The 22,909-nt window shown below is 41.3% G+C and overlaps 1 protein-coding gene across 1 annotated transcript in view; it reads left to right on the top strand.

Moving 5' to 3' along the window:
• The window catches only part of LOC133994308 (kin of IRRE-like protein 3), a 97,515-nt gene extending 86,083 nt beyond the window's left edge, over positions 1-11,432 (top strand). The window contains exons 15-17 of the mRNA XM_062433554.1: positions 6,108-6,217; positions 8,581-8,667; positions 10,956-11,432. Coding sequence (XP_062289538.1) covers positions 6,108-6,217; positions 8,581-8,667; positions 10,956-11,432 — 674 coding nt within the window. The remainder of the gene's footprint in view (positions 1-6,107; positions 6,218-8,580; positions 8,668-10,955) is intronic.
• The last annotated feature ends 11,477 nt before the right edge of the window (positions 11,433-22,909 follow it).

Raw genomic sequence — 22,909 nt, 5'->3', positions numbered from 1 at the left:
AGTTGTGGAGACAATGTCGGCTTCCAGCTTCATCAATGCCTTGCGTCGCTTCTTGTCACTCAGAGGACCAGTGAAACACCTCCGGTCAGATCAAGGATGGTGATGTCGTCCTACTCAAAGATGGTCAAGTCAAACGCAATGAGTGGTCCATTGGGCTTATAGTGAAAACCTTGCCAAGCGCTGACAACAGAGTAAGGAAAGTTGAGGTCAAGATCATGAAGCAAGGAGTTGCTAAAACATATCTCAGGCCTGTTACTGAGGTGATTGTACTTTTATCTGATAGTAAACAGAAGAACTAGTTGATAGTGGCATATTTGTTAATATACCAGGTGGGGAGTGTGCTGATCCCTCAACTGTTTATTGCCACCTGCTGGTAGTTTTTGGTATAGTTAATTCTCTTAAGTTTCATTTTTTCACCATGTGCTCAGTTGATGAGCTAGCAGCCTACAGTGTGTGCAGCATTCTCTTTATGTTACATACTTGGGAAAGATTTGTTCAAAAGCTGCCAAAATGCACACAAAACAAGCTAGCTGTATTAAATTTTGCACACACAGAAACACACACACAGACAAACAAAAATCATCCTATGTGCTACACTATTTTCTCTTAGTCTGTTTAAATGTATCTCTCAGCAAGAGTAATATATATTTTTTTTTAACAAACAAATTGTATTGTTCATGAAGCTAGGCTCCACCACAGTTGGTAATATGTTGTATATGACAAAGCAGTAATTTCCAAAATAAATTGACATTTATTATTGACTTATTTTAATTTGATCCATTCTCTGCAACTATCTCACATGCTTGCCATATAAGGTGGTCTCTTGCAAAATCCAGTTACTTTTTTTTTTTTTTTTTTTAACCAATTCCTTGGATTATTCTTTGATTATGCTCTGGTCTGCCATCTAATGGCTTAGAAAAAAATTGGACTGATTGAATTAACATGCCGACCCCTGTTTTAAAACATTGTTAGCAATGTGGGAATCCTGAAGTCAGTGCAGGGATACTTTTCACTATGTTAAAGAGCCCAATATCTTTGGACATCTGTCCAAAATATCTTTGGACATCTTGTTACTCACCGGAGACCCAGAGACCAGTATAAACTGCAGATGGGTCAGACCTCGTGATCAATGTACCACATTTTATTTTGATGCTCTCCTGAGTGAAACATCAATATAGTTTGGGCCTCTCTGTTCCAAGTGTCAAATCAGGCTTGCAACATTTTATTTTATGGCCTTCATGATTGTTTCTATTTATTTTTTTTTTTCAATGGCTGCAGCATGGGTGGTTAGCCCAAGATAAATTTCCCACCTGATGGGACAATAAAGTTTAACTTGAAAAATACCTGCTGGCTTATGTGTAGTGCATGTGCTTAGTGAGGGTGGGCCCACTAATTTCAGAGTAAATTTAAACCAGAGGTAATCTAAATTTCACTTGAAGTATGCTGTTTCCAGTTGAATAGAATTACTTAAATAAAGCAAATAATTGAAGTTCTTTATTTGTAAAACTGATTAGTGTGCTGTTTGGTTATTCCTAGAAGTATTTAAACATAGTAGATGTTATTGACAGTTTTGTTAAAGGAGTGATACACTTATTTTAGTACAGCAGTCTAAATGCTCAAAGGTAGATTACAGTGAACTCATGTGATGCAAGAGTTAAGTAAACATAGTTTAATAATTGTGTTATAGTTCATTAACAGTGACTAAAGAGACTCAAGACCATAAAAAGTGTATAGACCAAAAAGAAACGGAAACATTATCGAAGTATTTTATATTGTACATTAAGTTAGTTGATTCAAAGAACTCAGGGCCCTTTCTGATTAGACTAGGGATAGATTTTTTTACTTAAATTACACCACTCAGTATCTGACGGTAAAATTAAAGGACCCATGGAATAAAGCGATACCAAAAGTGTTTGATAATGAAAATAGAATAAAGCTTGAGCCCTAATTATGCTACGTTCCTGTTGATAGGTATGTGTTGTAAATATTTAAATCGAATTTACAACAAATATAACCTAATGAAAGATACTTTACAGTCTGCCACCAGAACAGTGTTATTGCACTGTAAAACACCTGTAATGAATCAGTTTCATGGATAACATGCATTCAAAGACAAATACATCAGCTGTCCTGAAGTTATTTTTCAGCTTTTGTTACAGGCAGAATGACATAAGAAAAGAAAAAAGACAAAAACAAAACAGACAAAAGTATTGCAGCACTGTATTGGATCTTACATGGATAATTCTTAGAATGTTCACAGTTTAGAAATTACACATTAATCAGGGAATATGCAGCTAAGGCAATGAAACAAAATAAATACCCAGGAAAGCGCATTAGGAAATACAGAGGTGCTAGAGGGGCGCCAGTCAACATTGCAGCAGCCTCTACATACTAATGCCGCTTTTCCACTACACAGTTCCAGCACGACTCGCCTCGCCTCGCCTCGGCACGGTTCCAGGACAGACCTTTTCCATTACAAAAAAGTACCTACTCAACGTGGGCGGGGTCGTCATAGCACAGCTCCGCGAAACTGCCGTGACTTCGTTTTATACGCGACACAAAACACATAAACAATGGAGGGCATTGAGGCAGTGGTGTACTTGCTGCTGTTTGTGGCTTTCTGTCACACAAAGCAAGAAAATTGAGCCGTATGGCTGTAACTATGGTTGTAACGCTGCTGCCGGTATTTAAAAATGCCGGGCTTGATTCTTGTGTGGGACTCTTCCAGCGACAACTACCAATCAGTGGCCAGCAGTGTGTCAACGTCACATTTTAGTACCGCCTTGGCTCGCTTGGAACCTCACCAGAGCAGGTACTAAAAAAGGACCAGGTACCAGGTACTATCCCTAGTGGAAACGCAAAAAGAACCGAGGCGAGTCGAGGCGAGTCGTGCTGGAACGGTGTAGTGGAAAAGCGCCATAAGTCTGCTGTACAGCCCAGCAGGAGGTTCAGAAAGGGTGCCCACATCTTATCAAAATACCTATCATAATTGGACAGGGTAATATCTAAATCCTATGCGGTAACGAACCAGCTCAAATTCGAAAGGCAACCTTACAGTCTCCTAAGAGGGAGGGAGGCCTAGAACTCCCTAATTTTAGGCAATACTATTGGGCAGCTAACGTGCAGAAAATCTTATATTGGATGGATGGTGAAGGTGATTCCCTGCCTGCCTGGGTACACATAGTGGGCTGCTGTGGCTCAGGAGGTAGAGCGGTCGTCCTCCAATTGGAAGAGGACCCTTCCATTTTGACTCCACTGCTTAAAAATCATGTCTTCAAACCGTCAAACACAGAACCGACATTTAGAACTTGGCACAGTCACGGTATCACCAGCATTAAAGAATTGCTCACAGATGGCATTTTATCGTCTTATGCGGAACTCTCGTTAAAATTTCAGTTACCGAGCTCCCACCTTTTTCGTTTCTTCCAAATTAGAGACTTTGAGAAAAAATATTTACCCCACTTCCCGAATAGCCCCTCTGAAACCCTGATCGACATCCTCCTATCAGGGAACCCCAATCATAAGAAATGTATTTCAATATTATACAACTCCCATGGGTCACTACCTTAACACTTCTCAATTAGCTCAGTGCTGGGCCCCACCCTCTACCTGCTCCCCCTGGGGAATGTCATTAGCAGGCATGGGATATCCTACCATTGTTATGCTGATGACACACAGCTCAACTTAAGGACAACCCCCACTTCTTCTGCTCCCCTGCCAACATCCACACTGACCACCTGCCTGGAGGAGATAGAGGCGTGGATGAAGCTCAACTTTCTTCAGCTGAACAGTTCCAAAACGGAAGCCATCCTAGTTGGCACACCACATCAGCTCCACTCTTCCACCATCACCAGTATCACCTTCTCTGGCCAAAACATCCCCCTTTCCATATCCGTCACCAGCCTGGGTGTTAAAATGGACCCTCAACTCACCTTTGACACCCACATCAAACACCTCTGTAAGACATCATTCTACCACCTCAGGAACATCGCCAAACTCCGTCCAACACTCACCCTGGCAGATGCAGAGAAGCTCATCCTCGCCTTTGTCTCCTCCAGACTGGATTACTGTAATGCAGTAAAAAAAAAAACATCCAGAGACTGCAGTACATGCAGAACAGCGCTGCCAGGATCCTGATAAAGGTGCGCAAATACGATCACATCACCCCCATCCTGAAATCTCTTCACTGGCTCCCTGTCCCACTCAAAATTGAGTACAAGGTCTCCCTCCTCACCAACCAGTGCATTAACGGACATGCCCCCCTATACCTCAATGAACTCCTCACCCCCCAGACCCTCAGGAGGGTGTGTGAGGACACACCCTCCGTTCTGCAACCATAAACACCCTCCAAGCCCCCAGAACCAAGCTCCATGGGTGATCAGTGGAACGCCCTCCCTGACCACCTGAGGGCCCACAGACTGCAGATGTTTTTAAACGAGACCTAAAAACCTATCTTTTTACGAAAGCATTTTGCTAAATGCCTTTTATAGGTTCTTCTTTTAACTAACTACTTATTGTCTCTGATCATTCTTAATTGTATCATGTTGCTATCTTAGTTTTTTAATTTTCTGCTGTGTAGCACTTTGAGATTGCTGAAATTTGTGCAATACAAATAAAATGTATTATTATTATTATTATTATTATTATTCAATCAGGATCGCGTGGGAGGATGGCCTGTCTACGACGCTGACGGATCAGCAATGGACCTCTGCTTTGAACTTGGTCCACCCCTCATTCATATGTGCCCGTCACGGCCTAATTCAGTGTAAAGTCCTCCACAGAATCCACTACACAAATGCGAAATTGGCCAGGATTTACCTTACTGTTTACGATGCCTGTAATAGATGCAACCAATCCCCCGCCAATCATACTCATGTTTTTGTCGTGCCCTGAACTAAAAACATTCTGGGGGAGTGTTTTTGACACCATAGGTGGGGCTTACGGCCAGTCCATTTCCCCTAACCCAATATCAGCCATCTTCGGCACCCCTCCTGCCGTTAACCTTTTGCGGCGAAGCGGGCTCTGGCTTTCTCAACTCTGTTGGCTCGGCGGCTGATTCTGCTTGATTGGAAGCTCACCAGCCCCCAATCACATAACCGCTGGATTAGAGTCCTGTCCCTTTACAATCTAAAACTTGAAAAACACCAAGAGATTCCAAGATACATGGCACCCCTTCCTGGAATTTGTTAATTCTACCAGCCCGTCTCTGGATGCATAGGGTAATTAAGCCCTGATCCCCTATTTCCCGCCCTACAATGGCGGCCTACTAATCAACTCACCCCCCCACCCCTTTCTTCCTTTCGGGTTGCTTGTTGTTATTACTTCTATCCTTTTATTCACCTTATTAATCTGTTTGTTCACTTTCTAATTCATTCATACTTATCTTCATTATTACTATTATTATTTTTAATTTATTTATTTTCTTTAACTATTATTATTATTATTTTTAATTATTATTTATTTATGTATTTATCGTTTTCCTTTTAAAAAAAAAAAAAAGTATTTTCATCAGTCACGCTGTTTTGCTTGTATGTGTTGTCTGTCCCTGTCTGGGTCTGACCTGATTTGGGTGGGTGTGGGTCGGTTTGGGCATAGAGGATTTTGGTATAGCCATGTCTATTTTCTGACTGTCTGTTATCACTATATGTCCTGTTGCTGAAAAATCCCAATAAAAAGAGTTGGAAAAAAACCCCAAACCTGTCATTCCGCTTTAAAACTGAGCTCACACACTCCAGACTGCTATTAGTTTAATGGCCAAAGGTACAGGCCAGGCATTCTATATCCATACTTTTAGGCCAGCAAGACAAAGCAGCATTACTAGATTGCAGATATTGATCCGTATTGTACAGTGAGGTTCAGGGATAAGTGAGTGTTGCCGAAATAAGTGCTCAATAAGTAAGCCAAGGTCACACTGCAGCACTTGGAAAGAGTGCTGTGTATGCACCACAGTCTTCATTACCATCGTCACAGTAATAGCTGGGGAAAGCTGCTGCTTTTGAAGCTGCCATGACTTCCTTCTTTAGGCAGGAATATGGTATGTTACAGGACCGATACTTCTTCATTTTCTGCCATTCAGACACACTGCTCCATCTATCCCTCTCCTCTAGATCTCAAAGGAGTGGTTTCAGCAAAAAATGATATTCGAGTGGAGATTGTCCACAAGGATCACAATGCAGCACGGGAGAGCGAGGAGCACACAAGCATCAAACAGATGATGGTGAGTGAACGCAGTTTGATACTCTGACACAGCCTTTCAAATACTCATACGTGTTCTCTAAGTATTTTCATTTTACTGTATTCACTATCAGAGCTAGAAAGATTACTTTTGAAAAGTAATAGGTTACTGATTACTAGATGAGTAGTAGACTAGTAAACAAGTACTAGATGCCCTGTTAAAAATGTAATAATGCAATGTAACTATTTGGTTACTTTTGTTCAGAGCAATGTGCATTGATTTGATTGGCAGACAAGAGGTGGTGCAAATACAAGACAATGAATAGAAAAACATGCAAAACTTGAGTACGCACTGCCAAAATGAATGGAGCCTATCAGACATAGGGACAGCTCATTGCAAGCCCTCATACCTGTAAAGTTGTTACACTCAAACTGACTAACTGAATTATGTAACATTGGGCCAGATGCAAGAACCACTCGTGTGATTTACGAGGATTTGCCGCATTCACCAATTTTCTCGTATTTTGGTGGTACGTGGTGCAGACCTGTCACACACAACCAACCTGCAGTCCTCCAAAGCAATAAAACATGATTGTTACTGTCTAATTGTCTAATGGCAACGTGCCAACGATATTTTGTGGGAACTCAAATTTTTCCGGGGGTGTGTGTGTGACGTCGTATAGATATTCTAATTTAGTTAATAATTTAATTAATGAACACATAACATATCCACACGGGTATCACATTATTAATTACATTATTAATCTGGCCCAATGTGTGGCATGCATAGGAATTCGTAAGTTCTATGGTTGAGATGATGTGGTGGATGTTTGATGACAAGGTAAAACGATGAAAATATTCTAAATATACTGTACATTTATAGTGATATTGATTTTTTATTTTTTTGATGGCTAAATTACATTTTGCTACAGTAGTTGCTACAGTGGTGTATGGGCAGCTGGTTATCTATCTATCTATAAATGACAGGAACGTCTGTCTGTTATTCGCATATCTCTCGAACCGTTCATCCGATTGATTTCAAATGTGACAGGTGTCTTGCTATGGGTACGAGTATGTGCAGTGCCAAGTTTGACGTTGTTTGGATAAGAAATGTAACAGATATAGATAAATATATGGGTAAAAGAAGCACACATTTGCTGTTGCCGCTCTAGCCGCTGGCCACTCCCCCTCTCACACAGCACACTGAGCACAGTGCAGGGCGTTAGAGAGGATATAAGGCTGGGGATTGCAACCAATCCCAGCAGAGCTTTGGCAGCTAAAATGTGAAATACACTTCAGACCCCCGAAAAAATGGATGAAACTGAAAACACTTCGAATAGCCCAGGCTACTTTGTAGTAAAAATACACTCAGACATCCCAACTCTCCCGGAAGTTCCGAGAATCTCCCGCATATTGATAGCAGCTCCTTGACGCCCGCAAATGAGACATAATCTTCCAGAATCTGGATCGAGCAAGCAAGAGTGCGCTGTAGAGAGTGACTGCGCGTGTGTGTTTATGGACTATCAATTCAGCGTGTGTGAGAGCAAAGCGTCCTGATAGCTCTGTGTTGCTGCTTATCGCCCCCCCCCCCCATTATACAGTGATGCGTTCTTGTATTTCAAAATAATTCTATCCAAGTCCGACTGAATCTTAAATTAAAGTGAAGCAGTCTATATAGATCTATTCTAAACAAATCAATTTGTAAATTTCAAAATTTAAGATTGAATAAAGTTCTTAACAGTTAAAGAGCATGACCTCACTACTATAGTAAAAAGCACCTCCTGTCTACATTACAAGCTCTGTTTGATGCTTTGCAGATGGAAACTTTAGCACCAAGATTGACATTGTTTCTGAGATAGAACTATTTATTTTCTAAAATGTTTAGGGTCAATAATACAGACAACCAAAATAAACCTATACATAATGTTGTAATGTAACTAATACTTGACAAAAATGTCAGATATAATCTTATTATTCTATGGCCACGATTGGACTTTAAAAGAAGATGAGGACAGCCACTGCAGAGTTGCTACATAAGAGCTTTTGCAATTACATTCCCACTCAGGTCACATATATTATACCTTCGATCAAACTGTAACCCAATCCCTAAAATTCCATCTGCCTACATAATATACAGCATAGTTAAGTGAACCTTTTCTTCATAGCAAACCATTTTCTTGAATGAGGTGGTATACCTAACATTTACGACTGTTTCCTGGTGTTGCGAGTATTTGGTGAATCCGACGTGGCACATTCGTAAATTCCACCTCATGAAAAAAGTACGACAGATTTAAAGGGAAAAAATACGAACATATCCTTGCATCTGGCCCATTGTTGCATGTAACTAACTACTCTCCAACACTGTTCTATGTATGACTTCGGCCGACCCTGATTAACATGATACAGATTGACCATGGTGAGTTCCAGCAGGAGCCTGTGCTGAAGCAGCTAGAGGTGCTCCAGGAAGAGGAGAAAGAGTTTCAGCACATAAAGGTGGGTAAAAACCAAGGGCAAATGTCAACTGCAGAAAACAACTATCACAGTGTTTTTCCCCACAAATGTCCAAATCATAAGTAAGCAAGATGATCTTCTGCCTATCCAAAGAATCTCTCAAATTCATGTTGGCTAATAGTCTGCAGGTTAGGACGTGCACACAGGACATCTCCATTAGCTCTATATCAGTAGCATAATGATTTAGGTCTGGTTTGATAAGTCTTATAAGCTCTCATTACCCCCATTCATCGTGCACTGAACCACTAGACACTCTGGCCGGTGATGGGTGAAGTACTGCAAGGTGGGCAATGCTTGGATTTTGCTCTGCCATTTTCAACATTGCAGCTATGTTACAAACTTTCTCATTTTTACAAACTACATTAAAGTACATTACTGAAAACATTTGAGGCGTATAATAGCCAATGCAGGAACAGAGTCTTGATTCAAATTTGGTCGAGTTTCATGAGATTATGTAAATGATGAAGATGTGGCAATTGGTCTGCAGTTTCAGTCACCATGCCATATTAAAGAGCAGTGAGGTCATATAGTAAAAAGCAGAACCTGGTTGGTCCTCCTGTCTACATTACAAGCTCTGTTTGATGCTTTACAGATGGAAACTTTAGCACCAAGATTGACATTGATTTCTGAGATAGAACTATTTATTTTCAAAAATGTTTAGGGTCAATAATACAGACAACCAAAATAAACCTATACATAATGTTAATTATGGCTTGGTGAACCTTAGGCACAGGCAGAGAACAGTATTAGTAGTGTAGGTTACAAGGAACATTGATGATGAATGATCCAGCAGAGTCTGGCTCAGAGTCTGTTTATCAGTATAATACACACATAGTAACAAAATGTTTTATATTTAACACTGTGTATGTACTACAACCATCACAGTAGTTTACAAAAAGAAAAGAAAAGAAAAAATCCAGCCATCTACTTCAATATCTTTTTTCTCAGGAAATTGCAGTAACAATGTAGAGTTGACTCATAGATCAGCTGCAGGTGCTCAGATTGTATGGCAGGAGAAGCAAACCAGTTGCCTGTACTATGAAGCAAGTTCAACACACCCAGAATATATTTTCATTCGCTGGATTAACAGAGCCTAACACTGGCCGTCCAGATTACCAGCACCGTAAAGCTGATTATTAACCAGTTCAGCTACAAGCACATTAATTAATAATAATAAATTATTTATTTATTTCTCCAGAGGGACAATGTACATCATTAAACATTTTCAGAGAACAAAAATGTAAATGCACCCAATTGCAGCCAAGGGCTGATTTCCATTGGCAATCCCCCCTGCCTGATGTTACCGTCACAATTCCTAAAAAAAGAAAAGAAAACCTTCATGTGAAAGAGGAGGGATTGTCAATTCCAAGCAACATGATCAGAACCATAAATGAAGTACTTGTGATATGAAAAAAAAAGATACCAAGAACTTGAGGAAAACTTTTCAACAAAAAAAATGATGCAAACAACAACCTTTAATAATACAACAGAATAAGAAGATGTAAAACACTAGAAATTATTTACAAATATTCAAAGTAGGCTAAGGATTAAGATACATACACTCACCGGCCACTTCATTAGCAACACCTGTGCAATCTAATTAAATCCAATACAACAGCTCTGCTATGAATTCTACTTCAAAGAAGCTTATACATTTTTCAGTCTTTGCTGATATCATAAGAAAGATTTATAAATAAAACAAAATAAAATTTCAATTTTTCAATTTTTCAATTATCATCTCACAGGTGATGGAGTCAGAGTGTAAAATCATTATGATTTTTTCTGTGATATGACTCCTGGTTGATTAGCTTTCTTTTATATTCTGCAGCCATGACGGCCCATTTTAGCTATTTGCTTCTTTTTCACACACAATAACAGTTTATGTCAGTGATAATGTGAGAGAATGAGAGCAATCACAGACACTGCTACAGTGTCTTGTGTATGATTTGGTAGACAGTAAAATACATCAACATATCATTCAACTGCAAAAACAAGATTACTACAGAGCATTAATGAACTGAATCAAATTTCTAAGTGGATGAGGCAGATGACTCACACCATTCAAGCATGCTATCTGCTTTTAAAAAAATGAATTTCTTGAATTCCTCATCCCATTTTGTAATTATTTGTAATAAGCGCTAGTTCTCTAGATTTACTTTTTCTGTAATAGTTTTTATATAAATATAGTTTGTTTTAAGGAAACAACAAAAATAATATATTTTTGTTTTTGTTTCACTGCAATCTTTTTTTTCTTCTTCTGCATGTAAAAGGACCCCACTAACGGCTACTACAGTGTCAACACTTTCAATGAGCACCATGCCACCCCAACAATGTCCCTGGCTCCCAGTCAGACTCCCGACATAGTCCGAAGCCCACGCGCTGGAACTATGACTATTGGCAAGCAACGGGTGCCCACTGGCATGTCCTTCACCAACATCTACAACACCTTGGGTGCCTGTCCCAACCGCCTGTATGACTACAGCCAGCGCTTCGTCCTGGGCATGGGCAGCAGCTCCATCGAACTATGCGAACGTGAGTTTCAGCGGAGCTCACTCAGTGACTCCAGCTCCTTCATCGACACGCAGTGTGACAGCAGCGTCAGCAGCTACAGCAAGCAGGACGGTTACATGCAATTCGACAAGGACAGCAAGACCTCAGCCTCATCCTCCTCCCATTACTCACAGTCCTCCTCCCAGAACTCAGACCTCACCAGGCCTCTTCAGAAACGCATGCAGACCCACGTCTAACAAGAGATAACAAGGATGGAGGGGATGTTCCAAAGAGCCATCTTACCTACACAAATAAGATGCTTTTATAGTGCTTGTTTGGTATTCCAGCAGATGGACAGAACATGGTTTGTAGTTACCAACCTTTGAAGCTAAACCTTCATGAAGCACGACTTCTTAATTATGAGCCAACTTTAAAAAATGAATACATGACAATCATTTGTCTACTTCGCCCACTCATAAATTTACTACAGATGCATTGGTTTGCTGTTGCTTTTCTCTTTTGCAGACTGTCTTGACATATGCACCTAGGTGCAGGGTTAGTTAAAGCTGCAGTTGGTAAGTCTTATAAAAGTAACTTTTTGTCATATTTGCTAAGACTGTCACTATGTAAAGACAGCATTACATGAAACTAGTAATCTGTAAAAAAAAAACAAAAAAAAAAACAGGTTCATTTAACCCCATCTACTGCTCCTACTGCAAATTGGCAAATTGCCAGAATCCACCGCGACCGGACAAAAAGAACCAATCAGAGCCAGGATGGGGTCTGATGGAGTGTCTGACAGCTGTCAATCACTGCTCATGCACACACAGCCCCTCCCCCTTCCTCCTCAGCTCGTTCAAGCTCATATCTCGGAGAGCGGCTTCAGGAGCGTAGAGAAAGTAATGGCGCAGCAACAACAATCAGCGAGGACAAAACTACCGATACCTCCGTTACCAACAACATTATACACGGTCGCGTGCCGTCGCGCGCACGTCAGCCTCCTCTGGGGGAGGGACTTTGGAGGCAGGGCAGGAGTGCAGTGGAGAGGGAGGGGGAGGGATCTGAAAGTTGTACTTCTTCAAATTTGATGCTAAGTCCTCCTCTCTATCCTCAAAGTTACCAACTGCAGCTTTAAGGTGAGAATATCAAACAAAAAGAAAAAAAAGAAAAAAAAAGCTTTTTTTATTTATGAGAAAACTCTGGATGTTTTGCTCAGCTACCACTCAAGTGTTTAGAGAAGTGAGGGTATTGTTAAACTTGGAATTATGGCTTTCTCTTGGGCACCTCAGGTGCCATAGGTAAGCTGTCACAGCAACATGCTTTGGTAGGTTTCACTCATTTCCTGTACATCAGTTACAACAACAACTTGGTGACCTTTAATGTTAGCTACATTAGAAATGGGGGTTTCTTTGGTATAATGTGCTGTACATTATTTTGGCTATTATTTTTCAAACATTGTGAGAATTTTTTTTTTTTTACCTCTGCTTTGTTTTATCCTTTGTGAAGGATCATTCCTCATGACCACAGAATGCAGAGGTGGATGTGTCATCTTGTGCAATACACACACACAAAGGGGACTTTTGGATGCTTCTTTTTAGTTACTTGCTGATTTTGGAAGGCATTATTTACCATTTCCCACCAGCAGGAACCATATGATGTTTACAAGTGTAGTGCAAGGTATTAAGATCTGTACTTTTCCCATTTAATGTGATACACTTACAGCTTGTTTGTGTACTGTAACCCAGGAAGCACTTTCTAGCTGCCAGATCAGGTTCCTCATATTCATATTTGGCTGATATTAAGGTTGTTTTTATACACTAGAACTCTGTAAAATCCAGCATTTTGTGTACTGTGATTTGACTACTGAATGGCAAGGAGCGAGGGGTAAAGATAAAGTGAGACTGTCTGAAATTTTTGACCTTCTGGGTACATTAATGCCCACTGTTTTAAGTGAGCCACGATGCTACAAATGGAGACAAAATGCTATTAGTTTGAAACCTGACAATTAAGACTGCCTCACTCAAGAACAATGGCTAAAAAAAATAATAGATAAGTAAATACAATTACCGCCATACTTATGAGTTTGAGTACTCCTGTGAGGAAATGAAGGTAAGCCTGTCTGAAATGATTATGGGTGCCTGGGATGGTTTGTTAAGCCACCAGTCAAAGCAGCCATACAATAAAATGGAGTGGATCCAAAGGGCACCAGTATGAGTCCAGTATGACACCACTGAAGAACACAAATAAGGTTAAAGATTGTCAGGAAGGGATTTGGATGGAGTGAAGAAAGCACAAAGTGGTACATTACATACCTACTCATGTTCTACAAATGAATATAATTGATTAGCATGGGTTGATGTACTGTCATAACTAAGCACTTACAGATGTATTAGGCTCGGTCTCATTGTGTAACAAACTGAATCCCATCACTCTAATGTCTGGCAATCCTACCTTAGATTTGGGGATTTCTGTTGTGAACATACATTACTGTACAGAAAGAAAGCTTTTGTGCCAACATTGTGTTTTGATTAAAGAAAACTACAATATACCTCAATGCTGTTTGACTGGAGGAATGTTTCCCCTGTGGAAGATTTTTGACTTAATGCTTGGATATTTGTATTTATTTTGAGAACTAGAAAGACAATGCTAACACATTTATAATGCTCTCTGTGACACATTGCTGTAACAAATACATTAAAAAATCTATAGACCCCAAAAAGCTAGTTGAAGAAGTGAAAAGCAGCCAAAATATTTTTATTTGTAAAAATGTCAAAAATTCACAATAGATGAGAGAGAGAAGGCAAGCAAAGAAAAGTATATACATCCTCTGTCAATTGTTTGATCTTGAATGCACCCCCACCCACCCCACCTAACACAACACACACACACACATAAGTATTCATATAGCGACATCAGATTCCCCCAGAAGCTGAAAGACAGCTGATTTGTTCTCCTCAATATTGAATTGACTCCAAACCTCATGTGTATCCTTCACAGAAAACCTGTTGTGTCTTCTTTGTATTTGTGTTCAGCAACAGTGAACGTGCTGCCAAAGCTTTGGGTCTGTCTTCTAGGTCCTGTTGGCTACCACTGCTTCAGCCCCAAATTTCTGGGGCATAACCCCACATCTTTCTGTATTACTACAGGTCATACATTCCAGACTTTCTTTTTTCCAGAAAGCCCAAAATCTTCTCCTTTTGTGCCAGGGTGTCTTTCTTTTAAAGCCTGTACAGGAGCCACTTCTGCTGAGACACAATCCTGCCCAAAAATCTAACTCTGGACTTAAAGAGTGCACATTTCTTTGCTGTTAGTTTTACTCCATGCTGTTGGTATTGATGCAGGGCGGCTCTAACATGCTCTACATGGTCTTCAAAGGGCTGGCTGTGGACGAGATTATCATCAAGGTAAGGCAGGCAGACATCATCACGTAAAAACCCCACAAACCTCCATACTTCTTTGAAATTCAGCCAGAGCTGAATTCAGTCCAAAAGGAATCCGCACCCACTGATACATACCCCATGGAGTGATGAAGGCAGTGAGTGGCTGAATTTCTCATCTAAGAAGCCTTTGTGGTATGTCTTTCCTTGATCTAATACTGAAAACCATGAGCTACCACTGAGACTATCCAGCATGTACTGTATCCTAGGAATAGGATGTCTGTCTGGCACTGACTTTCTATTTAGCTCACGGTAATCCACACACAGTCTCAATTCACCTGATTTCTATCTCACACACACTATAGGTGATGAGTAAGGTGACTTTGATTTTGTAACCTAGCCCCTGTTAATCAAGTCCTTCAAACACTCGTTTTCTTCCTGCTGTAATGGCTTAGGCACACTGATGTACATCTTTTGGACTGGTGTCTGGTCTGTTAAGGTAATGTGCATACGCAGTGAAGGTATACAGCCTACATCATTCTCATCCCGGGCAAAGGCTTTGCATTCCTCCCATAGCATTTTCCTTACTAAGATCTGCTGGTCGCCAGTTAAGTGATCTAATGCTACAGGGGGGTTGCAAGCTTCACTACTGTTGGTATTGGGACGTGTTGTATCTGAACAGTCTGTGCTGGGTACACAGCTTTAACACTCTATATGTGTCCCAAACTGGGCTCAGTGTAATACTGTGTCCTGTGGTGTTGATCACTGGGACAGGGACTGAAGCTGAGTTACCTCTTTTCATGGTGAATAGCACTTCTTGAATATGTAACCCCTCAGGTAAATCTGTGTTCATTTTAGGGCAGAAATACATTAAAGTATCTTTTTCAGCCTGTGTGTGTACGACATCTCACTGTGGTGGTTTTACCTGGCTGTAAGACAACTTTACTCTTTCCAGTCCTTACCAGGATCCCCTCACTTTGTGACTGGTGGGTGTGCATTAACTGGATAAAAGCTTTTGCTGCCCCAGAGTCAATGTCAAAAGCACTACTCACAATTTCTGTGGCACTGTCACTGGGTGTTTCCTGCTGTTGTATAAGTTGCTCATTAATCACTTCCTTGATTACATTAAAGCCAATGATAGGGTCTTCTGCCACGTTGGGGTCACTGGAAAGTAGTACTGGACTTAACAGACTCACACTAGCAGAATCTTACCTGTTAAGTTTGAATTTGACAAGAATCCACCCCATAAATGGTATTTCTGTCTGATTGGCAGCAAGTCCACTTAACGGTACTGGCCCTAAAAGTTCCTCTATTGCTCTGATGGTGCTATTGGGCAGGTGCTCAGCCCGCCATTTGTCATTTATTACAGTAGCTTGAGCACCTGAATCCCACAGTGCTGTTACTGGTACGCCATCCAAAGTACATTTCATCATTTTGTGTTTTCCTATCAGTTGGATAAGCTTTCTGCCTTGCCTTGCTGAAAGGTAATCGACTCTGCCTATCTCTGGTAAGTTGTTTCTCTCTACCTCTTCCCCAGCTAATGGGCCTTTTCCACTATACAGTTCTAGCACTACTCAGCTTGACTCGACTCGTTTTTTTTGCTTTTCCATTAGGGATAGTACCTGGTACCTGGTACTTTTTTAGTACCTGCTCTGGTGAGGTTCCAAGGGAGCCGAGCCGATACTAAAATGTGACGTCAATAGACGTGTGTTTGTGTCGCGTATAAAATGAAGTCAAAGCAGTTTCACACAGCCGTGCTATGACGACCCCGCTCACGTTGACATGGTACTACGAAGTAATGGAAAAGGTCGTTCCTGGTACCAAACCGCGAGTCGAGTCGAGCCAAGTCAAGCTGATTAGTGCTAGAACAGTATAGTGGAAAAGCGCCATAAGTGTTGCTCGACTAGCCTGACTGCTCTACAAAGGGGTTTGTGTTTCTGCCAGTGGTGCTTCTGTCACTGCTTTGAACAATACATTGTAGTGGAACAACCTGTGCATGTCTGTAACCTTCTGTCTGAGGATTCTTCCTGCAAACAGTGATGGCAGTGGCGGGACGCTGACTGTCATGGCTGGGTCACTGCCTGTCCCTCTGCAGCAACCCCAGTCGACCTCTGCCACTTGCTTTAAGTTCTGGGGTTTGATGGTCGTCATGGACTTCTGAACAAAAAGTCTTGTGCTGACTCTTTGGGCTCTTGAGAAATGTTGATCAGCTTTTGGTACAGGTCTGACGTGTCATCTTCTTTATAATGTCCCTTTAATATTGTTTTTAGCTGAGGCAGGGTTAAATTAGTCTTTATTTAGTCTTTATGTCACGCAGCTTTAGGCCTGGGCTGATTGCCCTTATCACAGCCTCTATGACTTCGGACTCACCATGACCCTTGCAGAGCCCACTCTCTATCTGATGCATGAGATTGGTGTAACTTGTCACGCTGACCTCCTTCACTGATCTGGCCACAGATGCGGAACTCCCTGCGAATGGTCGCTTCATGACAGGTTCTGATTGGGTTTACTGAAGCATTCTCAGGTATATTCAGTTTAACACCAAACACTTTTATCTCCTCTTCCAAGGCTTTGCAGGACTGCTGCAGCTCCAGATATTTTTCTTCCAGCTCTGTCCGGTCGCGCAGCCCCCGCTCCTCTCCTTTGCCCCACTCCTCTGCTGTGCTGCTCGTGTAGGATAAAAGTTGTTGTACAACCTGACATGCTTCCTCTGCCTCTGTGTTTAATTCTATATCGTCCAACTTATCGCCTACCATTCTGATTAGTGTCCGTCTACTAGTAGCAATAGTCTCATCGTCTTTCTTCAATGCATTTAAGATATTTACAGACCTCCACTATCCGGTCCCAGTTCAGCTGGCGTAGTACGGTGGTGGCCCGGTCTAGAAGTATCTTTAAATCCATCTTGCACATGCTGCGGTTTCTCTTGTTCAAGTTCGTCTCTGGAGAAAAGCCCTCTTCTTTGTTGTGTGAAGAGGGCTTCTTAAGATGCCTACTCTTGATTCAGAGGTTTTAGCCAACTATAGACCTATATCTAACCTCCCCTTTCTCTCAAAGATCCTTGATACAGCTGTTGCCAATAAACAGTGTAAGTTTCTACATAGTAATAATTTATTTGAGGATTTCCAGTCCGGATTTAGAGCCCATCATAGCACAGATGCAAAGTGACAAATGACCTCTTAACTTCATCAGACAATGGACCTTTCTCTGTCCTCGTCCTGTTAGATCTTAGTGCTGCCTTCGACCTGTTACAGAGACTTGAACATTTAACTGGCATTAAAGGAACTGCATAAACTGGTTTAAGTCCTATCTATCAGATGAATTTCAGTTTGTACGTGTTAATGAAATATCCTCCATCCAAACAAAACATGGTGTTCCTCAGGGTTCAGTGCTTGGACCAATACTATTCACCTTATATATGCTTCTTGTAGGTAATATTATTCGGAAACACTCAATACATTTTCATTGCTATGCAAACGATACTCAATTATATCTTTCAGTAAAGCCAGATGAATCCAACCAGGTAACTAAACTACAAACATGCATTAAGGACATAAAGGCCTGGATGACGTGCAACTTCCTGCTACTAAACTCAGAAAAAACTGGCCCCAAACACCTTAGAAACATATTATCTAATGACATAACTACTCTGGATGGCATTACTCTGGCCTCCAATACCACTGTAAAGAACTTACGGGTTATATTTTATCAGGATCTGTCCTTCAATTCCCACATAAAACAAATTTCAAAGACTGCCTTTTTTCATCTATGAAACATTTCAAAAATCAGACACATCCTGTCTCAAAATGATGTTACTTGTAGGCTGGATTATTGAAATGCATTATTATCAGGCTGTCCTAACACGTCTCTAAAGACTCTCCAGCTGATACATGCAGCTGCACACGTTCTGACAAAAACTAGAAAGAGAGATCATATTACGCCCATTTTAGCTTCACTGCATTGGCTTTCCTGTAAAATCCAGAATAGAATTTAATATCCTTCTCCTCACTTTCAAAGCTCTTAATGGTCAGGTTCCATCATATCTGAAAGAGCTCATAGTACCTTATGTACCTACTAGAACACTGCGCTCCCAGCATGCAGGCCTATTTGTGGTTACTAGTATTTCTAAAAGTAGAATGGGAGGCAGAGCCTTCAGTTATAAGGCTCCTCTCCTGTGGAACCATCTTCCTTCGGTCCGCTACATTTAACAGTAGGCTTAAAACTTTCCTTTTTGATAAAGCTTATAGTTAGGGCCGGCCAGGCTTGTCCTGGACCAGCTCCTAGTTTATGCTGCTAGTTTATGCCCTTAGACTGCCGGGGGACTCCCATGATGCACTGAGCTCATCTCTACTCCTCCCTCTCTCTATCCATCTATATCCATTAACATTCAAAGTCAAAGTTAAAGTCGGCTTTATTGTAAATTTCTTCACATGTCAAGGCATACAAAGGAATCGAGAAGACGTTTCTCACTATCCCACGGTGAAACAGATAAAGTGCACAGGCACAACAGATAAGACAGATATTTCCTAACACTAAAGAGTAAACATTGAAGTGCACAACAGATAAGACATTTACTAATAATATAAAAAGAAAAAGAAAAAATAGAATAGATAGACAGTAAGATAAAATAAGATTTTGGAGTCTACTTTTGTATATGTAGGAAGTAGCAGCATAAGTTTCTGTATAGTTACGTTGTGGTAGTGCAAAAAGGCAGTAATAGCAGGAAAAAGTTCTGTAAGATGTATTTTTTAACAGATACAGTGCAAAAAGAACAGTCAGTAAATAGCAGCAATTTCAGTCTGGGGGGGAATTCAGCTTTCTGACAGCCTGGAGGATATGGCTGGAGGGAGTGAGGGGAGAGAGTTTAGGTTTCTGACAGCCTGGTGTATGAAACTGTTTCTGAGTCTTTCGGTGTGGCCACAGAGGCTCTTATACCTCCTTCCAGAGGGTAGGAGGGTGAACAGACCGTATGCAGGGTGGCTGGTGTCGCACACAATAGAGGTAGCTTTACGGATGAGGTGGGTGGCGTATGTGTCTTGTAAGGAGGGGAGTGGGGCACCAATGATCTGCTGTATTCACTATGCGTTGCAGTGCTTTCCTGCTGTATGCAGTGCAGCTACCGCCCCACAAAGTGATGCAACTGGTCAGGATGCTTTCAATGGTTCCCCGGTAGAATGAGTTCAGGATGGGTGTGGGAGCTTTCGCTCTCTTGAGCTTGCGCAGGAAGTAGAGGCGCCGCTGGGCTTTCTTCGCCAGTGATGCAGAGTTGGTGGTCCAGGAAAGGTCCTCACTGATGTGCACCCCCAGGAATTTGGTGCTGCTCACTCGCTCCACAGCAGCACCTTCGATGGTCAGTGGTGGGTGCTCGGTGTGGCCTTTCCTGAGGTCAATCACAATCTCCTTGGTTTTGCTGACATTCAGCAGGAGGTTGTAGTCACTGCACCACGTGGTCAGAAGGTTGACCTCCTTCCTGTAGTGGGTCTCGTCGTTCCTGGTGATGAGACCCACCAGAGTTGTGTCATCCGCAAACTTCACCTTGTGATTGGTGCTGTGGGTTGGTGTGCAGTCGTGAGTCAGCAGGGTGAAGAGCAGGGGACTGAGCACACAGCCTTGTGGGGCCCCTGTGCTGAGCGTGATGCTGCTCGAGGTGTTGTTGCCGACTCGTACTGCTTGTGGCCTCTCGCTGAGGAAGTCCAGAATCCAGTTGCAAAGGGAGGTGTTGAGCCCCAGCTGGTCCAGTTTACAGATGAGTTGTTGTGGGATTATGGTGTTGAAAGCTGAACTGAAGTCTATGAACAGCATTCTCACATATGAGTCTGCTTTTTCCAGGTGGGTGAGGGCTGGGTGAAGAGCAGAGCAGATTGCATCCTCTGTGGAACGTTTGGCCCGGTATGCAAACTGAAAGGGGTCCAGGGTGGGGGGGAGGATGGACTTGATGTGAGTCATGACTAGTCTTTCAAAGCACTTCATGATGCTATTAATGCAATCACTAACTTAAACTTCTTCCACAGAGTTATCTGTGCTTTCTTGTCTCACAGGTAATCTGGGGTTGTAGATATCTGGATCACAGATTCATGCCCTGGACCCACTATCCTCCTGTCAGGGTCCTACTTACGTCAATGTTGATTGTTGATTTTTATCCTGTCCGGGCCGCATTTACAAACATACGGAAGTTTCTACGACCACGAAAAGGAGTCCACTATGGCCTACTTTATCCAGCCAGGCTCCAGATTTCAAAGACAGTTTTCTTTTATTTTGAAAAATCCCGGGGTGCCTTTTTGTCCCACCCGAAGCGGTCTTGGTGTCTCCGCTGTCAGCAACTGAATAGACACACTCTTGTGGAGGAGAGCTAAGACTTCTATTATGTTGTTCCACGTTCAGGACTGCTTAATTCTGTCCACTCAAGCTCAAGGAAGAGTCAAAATGTGGAGACAAGTTTGAATCTCTCATGAGGATTCAGTTATGTGGGACACCATCTTTTATTTCATGGGACTTTAAGTTTAGGTCTGTTTAACTACCTACTTGAAGTATTTTGATACTTTGAGTGGAAAAAGAATAATTTTGTGCTACACCAAGGACAATGTGTCAAGATGAATGGGTCAACTTTTGTTTTGTCAACCTACTACATTATCAGCGATACATACATTGAAAGACTTAAGAAATGTATTGAATTCTATATTTGTTCCTGTGGGGAGCTCACATGGTAAGCAGTAGTCTCTATGCAAGAGACAAGCGATGCTGTGTTCATGTTCATTTTTTTGATGGCAATGTGTAAGATTGTTAGAGTTACATATTGCCTTATGTTTTTTAAATGTGTGTTCAGATACCACCCCCCCCCCCCCCCCCCCCATTTTTCTCTCTCTCCATCTTCTTCTTTCTCTTTTTCTTTAGCTTTCATTCTATCATCAAGCTCAGGGAACCTCCATTGCAGTATCTTCAGAACCACCAACAACAGGTCACAGAGATGAGGCAGTGGGATTATGTGAAATATCAACTTGATGGCGTGGGATAAAGGTACAGACAGGGCTGACACCATGTTGGTGAGTTGGAATGTAAGGGGATTGAACCAACCGGCTAAACAAAGTAGGGTTTTTTCTCAATTAAACAAATTAAAAGCTGAAATAGTGTATTTGCAGGAAACCAACCTGTTAAATAAGGATCAAGCAAAACTCTGCACAGGAGAATTCACGCAAATTTTCCACTCACTTACGTTACGGGTATACGGAGGGGGGTGGCTATTCTCTTGCACCAGAATGTGCTGTTTGAAGAGTCTAGCATCATAAGAGACAAAAATGGTCGCTATGTACTCATTCAAGGGAATTTTTTCAACAGGCCGGTGGTGCTGGCGAATGTTTATGCTCCCAATTGGGATAATGTTGACTTCTTTAGAAACCTCTTTTCACGTTTACCGGGTCTAGATTCACATGATTTAATACTGGGGGGAGATTTCAACTGCGTTTTGGATCCGAAGCAGGACCGCTCCAGTACAAAGGTTAGTTCACTTAGCAAATACGCGCGATGCATTAATACTTTTCTTCAAGCGTATGGAATCATTGACCCTTGGAGATTCAAGTATCCAACATCCAAACAGTTCTCTTTTTTCTCCCCAGTACATCACTCCAGAATTGATTATTTTTTAATAGACCAAAAATTACTACCCATGATTACTCAAGTAGAATACGACTTAATTAAGTCGTATTAAATGTGTGATGGACCTTTTTAAGGAAGGGCACTTCATTTCCTTTTCAATGAATGTCCTATAAACAGTTATTAATGCAGGAATTCATGAATTGAGGAAGTTACGAAGCACTTACTACTCGTTAAGTAAGTATTCTGTGTGAGCTCATCTAAAGTGAGCACTATCTATGGCTTATAAAGCATTTACAAATGAGATTTAAAGGCTGGCAATGCTTCAAGACTCACAACATTTTCGGTTATCTTAACAGACGAAGGAGAGACACAACACAAAGGGATATAGAACATATTGTATTGATATTTATTGCAACTTCCCAACATATTGTATAAAGATGAACAAGGGTAAACATGGCTGAATAAAAACTTGTCAACATCAACATAGGATCACAGACGTTTCAAATATGACAAATAAAATCTTTTTCAAAAATAAATTATAAATCCTATCTCAAAGAAATGTCTAAAAATTATTTGAGACAAATAAAATAAATATACTCAACACATGATAAAATAATACAGGAAAAGGAACTTTACGACACTACAAAAACAAAGTGTACTGATTTCTTGGAATTTGTCTCACAGTGTTAGACTGACCCTGAGCGGCTGGACGATGCAGCAAAAGAGCAGTCAAAAGGGGATGGTACGGTGCACCAAATCATGGTTGTTTA

Source organism: Scomber scombrus, chromosome 14 (genome assembly GCF_963691925.1).
Source record: "Scomber scombrus chromosome 14, fScoSco1.1, whole genome shotgun sequence".
Classification (NCBI taxonomy): Eukaryota; Metazoa; Chordata; class Actinopteri; order Scombriformes; family Scombridae; genus Scomber; species Scomber scombrus.
This window is presented reverse-complemented; position numbering and strand designations above follow the sequence as displayed.